The sequence below is a fragment of the Hyalella azteca genome, unplaced genomic scaffold (assembly GCF_000764305.2).
Source record: "Hyalella azteca isolate HAZT.00-mixed unplaced genomic scaffold, Hazt_2.0.2 contig7009, whole genome shotgun sequence".
NCBI lineage: Eukaryota > Metazoa > Arthropoda > Malacostraca > Amphipoda > Hyalellidae > Hyalella > Hyalella azteca.
The window spans coordinates 16,323-23,936 of record NW_025937146.1 but is presented as its reverse complement, the minus strand read 5'-3'; the positions used below and the strand labels follow the sequence as shown (position 1 = coordinate 23,936).

At 45.1% G+C, this 7,614-nt stretch overlaps 1 protein-coding gene across 1 annotated transcript; it reads right to left on the bottom strand.

Moving 5' to 3' along the window:
* Positions 1-1,356: 1,356 nt before the first annotated feature.
* LOC108674527 lies at positions 1,357-7,237 on the bottom strand (the record flags this gene model as incomplete). The annotated part of the gene is made up of 3 exons (XM_018162487.1): positions 6,995-7,237; positions 5,888-6,481; positions 1,357-1,805 (listed from the first exon to the last, which is right to left on the bottom strand). Coding segments are annotated over exons 1-3 (1,286 nt in total), but the record flags the coding sequence as incomplete, so codon positions are not given.
* Positions 7,238-7,614: the final 377 nt, after the last annotated feature.

Sequence of the window (7,614 nt, the reverse complement as noted above, 5' to 3'; positions counted from 1 at the left end):
TTACAGGAAGCAACAAGAACGATAAAACTGTACTAAAGGCTTGAATTAGCAAACCTGGAGCGCAGCGATCATAAATTTAAAACTTCGCATGGAGGCTCCAACTCCTTCACTTTGCTCCGTAATTTGTTAGAAGTCAATTCAATTTATAAATTGGCGATTCCTCATAAGACTGCACCTCTTGTGCAAGACTTTAGAGTTCGGCACCTATAGTCACAGCATCGTATCGCTTAGCTAAATTGCTGTCAGCCGCGGGTCTACTACGTACATCAGGCTAGGAAAAACAGATCCCAATTCGGGTGTGAAGTTATTCAATTCAGGCGACCTAAAACGTAATCATAATGATGGAAAATGCCTTATTTCGGTGAAGATGTGGTCGACGGTACCATCGCAACAGCCCGCAGGAATAATTTGAACCTCTTTGCTTACCGAGCTTGCCGATCACATCGTGCGCACGTAGTTCATCTACATGTACATCGAAAGCAGCTCGTATTGTAATTACTAAATGATTGTCAGGAATCTGCAATGGCGGAACTTCATTCACGAGAAGTTGTAGCAGCGACAACGAGGCCATTCTTTGATAGGGTACGAAACTGTTCACTAGATTTCCGACGTGTCGCAGTCATAGACATTTCCACCAGCTGGCTAATTCAGTATTGAGAAGCAGCGATCTCGCTGGCATCTACAATGCTCCACATAAAGTGAGGTTCCAGGTAGCATAACAGCCATTTGATAAATATACTTGAAAATACTTCAGAGCTCAACCCGATGCTGAATGGATTACTCGTATAATCTAGAATAATGCTTACTCCGACTTTTCCCATTTCAAGGATAAAGAATAGAACGAAAATAATTTAAGTGATGTTTATTTCGTATTAAGACTTCCTTGCCATTGAGCGTCTCGATGACGTACTTTGACCATCATCACTATCGAGTTTCCTCCCCGTGCCGGCTGCAGCGGTGTGTTAACTTCGAGTTGCCATACGGCACGGGACATTGCAGTGCTGTGAGTCAAGAAATTCATAGCATTACATCTACAGGATAATTCAAGTAAATACAATATGCATGCATACACCGACATAAATTACATTCTTAAATTGCTTAGATTAGAATGCATATTGTATATTGGGATTTTTAAATTGCTAAGATTACCTTTCGAAACAAATATTGAACGAATCTCTGACAAACTTTGGACAAATCTCGCAGGATATCGGGTTCTAAATGACGGGATTTATAAAACCTCAAAAATATTTTTTTCCAGACAACGCCAGATTAACTTACCAGGACAATACAAGATTAATATAGCTCAATGGATGAAAGAAAGCTGAGCGACTTCCAACAACCTATTGAAAAGCCTACCGTTTTTGCTGCAGCTCCTTGATCAACGCTTCTCTCTCTCGTAGCTGCAGCTGGAGTCGCTCGACCTCCTCACGGAGCGAGGCCAGGGCAGCTTCATGCTCCTCACGGAGCGAAGCCAGGGCAGCTTCATGCTCCTCACGGAGCGAGGCCAGGGCCGCTTCGTGCTCCTCGCGGAGCGAGGCCAGGGCCGCTTTATGATCCTCGCGGAGCGAGGCCAGGGCCGCTTCATGAGCCTGCGAAGACGCTTCAGTCACCACCACCACCAACCACCACCACCACCTCACCTCCTGCTCCTCCTCCTGCCGTCTCGCTGCCTCTGCCTTGGCCGCAGCCTCAGCCGCCTCCTCCTCCTGCCGTCTCGCTGCCTCTGCCTTGGCCGCAGCCTCAGCCGCCTCCTGCTCCTCCTTCTGCCGTCTCGCTGCCTCTGCCTTGGCCGCAGCCTGACCCGCCTAAAAATATAACACAAAATTCAAGCAACGGATCTATTGAGAGGAATTTCAATCATCGAAATCCAAGTATTTCAACGAAACTAAGTATAAGGGTGATTACACATAGCGGCAATAACCGTAAGAGTTAGGTGACAGATGTTGTGATTAACTAAAACTGGCCTTAGAGGTTGGGCTAGTGCCCGTAAATGGCCTGTGGCATTCTTCGCAGAGGATTTGAGGGAGCTGGAAAAGAAAGAAAAGGAGTCGAAATTAGGATCAAGTAATTAAAATAATTTAAAAATTTATAAAGCACTGTTTTTATATAGCACTGTTTTTAAAAAGCACTTAACAGAAACCTCTTGCACTTTCCGCAAGGTATTCCTGGTATCTGAAAAGAAAGAACAGGCCTAAAATTTTGGATCACATTAGGGTAACATGGGGCAGCATTAAGAATTCACATGGAGAGCTAAGGGGCGCCAACCTACAAAAGTTTGGGAACCACTGCCATAATCAATGCACATAGACACACCACCGACATTCTCGGTGTCACCAGAATTTTCTAAAGACTAATGGTTAAACAATATAATATTCTTTGTACGTTAGGCATACTGCCGTCCTAATTTCTCTAGACATTATCAATGGCAACAGTGCAAAAATACAACGTCTCGAGTCGTGCTTCTTTCAGCTTTTCAGATAGTTGGTGTAGCCATTGATCCGTCATTAACTAATTTACGAAAATATGCGTTGGTACCGCTCCTCATGTTAGAAAATACTACTGACTAATGTTCTTGCAAGGAATAGCTATGCAAGCTTAATAGTTTTTGATGTACGTAGAAAGCTAACGATAGTATCTGAAGCCAATTCTACGGTTGTAACTACGAGTTATGATCTGTGGGCGAAGCCGCGGAGACACTACAAACGTTGGCAAGCAAGAAGCCGTTAGTTTTGGTATCACACTATGGCTTTGCATCACATTGCAGTTCCTCTTAAGATGACCGCCAGTTATAGTATTAATTGCACTATGATGATTTGATCGTCAGGTGTGATACAAATGACTATTGATAGACAATGAAAATTGAATTTTCAAGTGCCTCAAAGCGCATGCAGAGGCGCTTTGCAGCCTCTGCATGCGCTTCTTGGCCGATTGACGAGCTAGCGATTGACAGGGGCCATGCCTCGTGCAACACAAGCGCGGCGCTTAGTAGATAGCTATTAAATTGAAGAATTGATATCACGTGTATGCTTAAATCGCAAATTAACTAAGAATTTAAATTAAATTAAAATTTCAAATAGAACTAAAAATCTAAATTAAATAATTAAAGAAATTGAATTCGTTCTATGGTTTCAATGTAGCTATTAATTTGTGACTTCTGATTTGTGATTCTAGATTCTACGAACTGACGATGGAGCTGGTCTCCGAAACGTTTTCTATAAAGATATGAATTTTTGTGGACTATTCTTTGCTTTTAAATACTTAGTTAATATATAGCTGTCTGTGGTCTAGTAAGGTTGATTGTGTACGTTGGTCCGGTACACCAAATGTCGACTAACACCACTCGTTTGGAGTCACTCTCTAGTAGAGCGCCTAATTGATCTTTATGGAGAACACGAATGCCTATGGACTGTTCGGCCAAAGGAGTACAAAATCGAAATGCAAATGATGTAAGTTATTTTTACATGACGTGTTTAGTTTGTGATTTAAGCAACTCCTGACAATTTATGCATTACCGTTTAGCGATTTCAAAGGATGATATAATATCTGTACGAATATTGGAACTTTTTATTTAAGAATAGACTATATTTTATAAACTGTATCTTTTTGAATGTGCTAGTTCTCTAATTATGATGCCTATGCTAAATTCTCGTTTACAACTGGCATAGTGCGAAGAATGACGGACCACAGCACACCCGCGAACAATGGCCCACAGCTCAAATTCGGTTACATCCATCCTCATTGACGTCTAAGTGGCAACTGGTGTTCAAAGCGCGCGGTCTCAAACTACCAGGTACAAAAGTAGTGTGAACGGTTGTGCGCGGTGAGGCACTGCAGCAAACGACTCAAAGCGCATGTCGTTGCCACTAGTGTAAACGGGCCTTTAGAGTTTAACGAGGGATGGTGACCGAAGCGGAGTCTGCGCTGAGGTGCACCCTGTCTGCACGGCTCAACTGCTGTTCTGTATGGCTGATGTCTGGTGGTATGTCATTAATGATGCTGTTTATTGGTAGATTTAAGAGTGCGTTCCGGGTTAGATGTGTGTGTATGTGTTTAATGAAGGTGGCTGGGTCTGTGGGCGGAGGTATGGAATTAATTATTGTGCGATAGTAGTTGTACGGAGTGTTGGCAATATGTCTGGGTGTGGGGGGTAAGTACTGAAAGTAATGGCAGGGACAGAGGGGATTGTGGAGTGCTGATGCAAGGAATTGGGAGCCTCTCATGTCTAGGTGTTCTTTCATAGAGAGGACTTTGGTTTCTGCATGGACGTGACTGGATGGTGTGGTTTGGGCGCTGCCAATTGCGATTCTGAGGGCTGTGTTTTGTATGGTTTGTAGGTGTTTGTGAAGTGTGGGTGAAATTTTGGGTGCCCAGGCTGGACTTGCATAGTCTAGCGTATGTATTGTTTGTACACTAGTGTGAGGGTTTCTTTGATTTGTCCGATTGTTGTTCCTGTGAGGGCTCTGAGTGTGTTTAGCCTAGCCTAGGTCTGCATTTTGTTTTGGTGTCCTGTATGTGTGGCCCGAAAGACATAGAAGTGTTGTAAGTGACACCTAGGATCTTGGTTTCATGTGTGTGTGGTATGATGGTGTTGTTTAGAGTGACTGTGGGTCTGTGTTGATGCTCCTTTGTGTGGCTTGATAGTAGTGTGCTTGTTGATTTGGTGGGGGCTACTTTGAGTCTGTTGCGTGCTAGCCAGCCCTCTAGTTGTGTGATATAAGGTTGTACTTGGGTAGAGCATGTGTTAGCATTGGTGTGTGTTGATGTAATTGTGATGTCGTCTGCGTAAGACAAAATGTGAATGTTGTCTGGTGGGGTTGGAATGTCGTGCATGTAAAGGTTGAAAAGTGTTGGTGAAAGGACTGATCCTGGGGTACTCCGTTCGGTGTGTTTTTTGTGTGTGATGATATGCCATTGTAGAGAACGAATGACTGTCTGCCTGTTAAAAAGTTGGCAAGCCAACGTTTGGTGTTGTTATGTAGTGCTGTTTTATAGATTTTGTCTGTGAGTGGGAAGCGTGGAATGGCATCAAATGCTTTGTTAATGTCGATTGTGATCAGAAGTGTGCGATGTGCAGGTCGCTTGGAGTTAATGCTATCTTGTATACGTTGTGTGAGTTAGTGAGGAGTGTGGTGGTGGAGTGATGGGTTCTGTAACCGTGTTTTGTGGGTGAGAGGGGAATGTGAGGCGTGATAATAATAATAGCGGTTTCAGCGTTTAGTAGGCCGTAGGCCTGTCGCCGATTCCCAACTTCGCAGAACATTCACAGCATTTTGCGGTCTCGAACTCACAAGTAGCTGCTACAATTCTGCTGTGCTTAACCGCCCGGCCTCCTTGCCGATTCTGACCAGAAACTGTCATAAAGAGCTGGGATCGAACCCGCGTCTCTCTGCTCCAATCTTGGTACTCTGAACTTTAACCACTGGGCCACCCTACCCATTATGGAGAGTATGAGGCGCTCTGCAACTTTGGATGGTGTGCAGAGGAGTGTAATGGGCCTGTAGGAGGCTGCCTCGGTGGGGGGTTTGTTCGGTTTCAGGAGAGTTATGATTTTGCCTGTTTTCCAGATTGAGGGTATGATGCAGTTGGCAAAAGAAAAGTTGGCCATATTTGTGAGAGTGATGATACCATGCGGGCCGAGGTGTTTCAGATGAATGTTCGAGATGTTGTCTGGCCCCATGGCTGAAGAATTTTTGAGCTGTTTTATAACGCGTGAGGTGTCTGATGCTGTGGCTAGGATGTAGTTATTCGCTAGTGGAAATTTGTGTTTGTGCCTGTAAATCTGTCTGTCTGCCCTGTGCTTGGGTAGGTGACTGATTCTGGCATAATAATTTATCAATAATTTGGACAGTTGTTTGCGGGAGGGGATGGTATCTGAGGAGGTAATTGCCGAATGAGATGGGGTGAGTCCACTGTTGGAGTTAGTGAGGCTGCGGATTGTTCTATATAGTTTGGAGGAATTGGTCCTGTGGTCTAGTGTCGCCACGAACTCCTCCCAGCGTTGCTTCTGTCTGTTCCTTATAGAGGTTTTGATTTGTTCATTCAGTTCGTGGATGTGGTCTGTAGTTGCCTGTGAGTGTGGTGTTGGTGTGCATCGTAAGTTGTTGCGTGTTCTGATGAGACGAGAGATGTCAGGTGTGAAATTGGGGTTGTACTTCTTCCTGTTTCCCTTGAAGACATGTTTCTTATCAGCTTCGGCGATGATGGTGTTGAAGTGGGTGAGGGTGTGGTCGATGTTGGTGATGGGTTGTGTGTTCAGCTCCTGGAAGCGGACCTCCGTTTCCCTGGCGAATTCTTCCCAGGAGCTTCTATTGTAGTTGCGAATGGTTTGTGATGTGTGAAAATTGGTGCCTTTGGTGGAAGGCAGTGTGATGATAATGGGTAAGTGGTCAGATGAGAGGTCTGTTTCTGCTCTCCAGGAAATCCTGTGCGATAGTGATGGGGAGCAGAAGGTGATATCTGGGGAGGTGGATCTATATAGGGCCTGATGTGGTATGTGCGTGGGAGTTAGTGTATTGTTTAGGATGAAGAGCAGGTGTAGTTGGTTACAGATCTCTACCCCTCGAGCAGTGGTGTCCTGTGGGTTTAACCAGTCTGGATGCTATGCGTTGAAGTCGCCTCCAAGGATCAGGTCTGGTAGTGTGTTTAATGCATGGAGTGTGGGAGTGTAGCGGGCCGGTAGACCCGGTGAGTGTTCAGGAGGAATGTATATGTTGATGAGGGTAATGTGTTTTTTGTGACCTGTCTGGATGTGAAATGCCTGTAGTTCCATGTGCCTATCTACTTGTGCTAGAGTTCTGATATGCTGAGTTTTATCCAGGTAGGCAACACTGTGGTGAATGTACGTAATCAATCCCCCACCCTCCCCGTGTTGCCTATCCTGTCTGATGGCGGTGTAGTTTGGGATGGATGGTGTCTTGTGCGAGTGCCTAAGCTTTGTCTCTTGTATAATGGCGACATGAATTTTGTTGGAGTGCATGTATTGTTTGAGTTAAACATGCTTGGTGCGTAGGCCGTCAATGTTGAGTTGTAGGATGTTAAGGTTTTGATGGCGGGTCGGTGGTTTGTTGGCTTGTGGTCGATCGGGAGGGACTGAGCGAGGCGGGGAGGGAGGCCCAGGCAGGGGGCGAGGTGGCCGCGGAGGAGCCGGAGGGCGCACCGGCACGTGGGGAGCCGGTGTATGCTGTTGGACTTGCGGTGCAGATGCGATGGTCACAGTGTATAGTGTACCTACATGCATTGGTTCTCCTGGAAAATTAAATAAACCTTGTCGTACTTGAGAATTCGCTGATCTATTTTAATTGATCCTCGTTCGTTAGGGCCCGCTGGCAGAGACCCAGCGACTTAGCTTTATGGAGCGAAGTTCTCCCGCTACATTGCCGCTAGGCACAACGCGACATCCCCACCAAAATAGCGGAGCTTATCATACTAAACGCGCATTAATACCATAGATTCGAATTTTTACTCTTGCGCAGAAGATCTTAATATTTATAGGAAATGTAATCGTTGTTAGTTCTAAATCGTATTTTCCTGCCACTGCGCGATCTCGTACAATTTAACTCAACAGTTCCTTTGACCTGGCGGTTATCGCTATTGGACTCATCATAATTATCATTG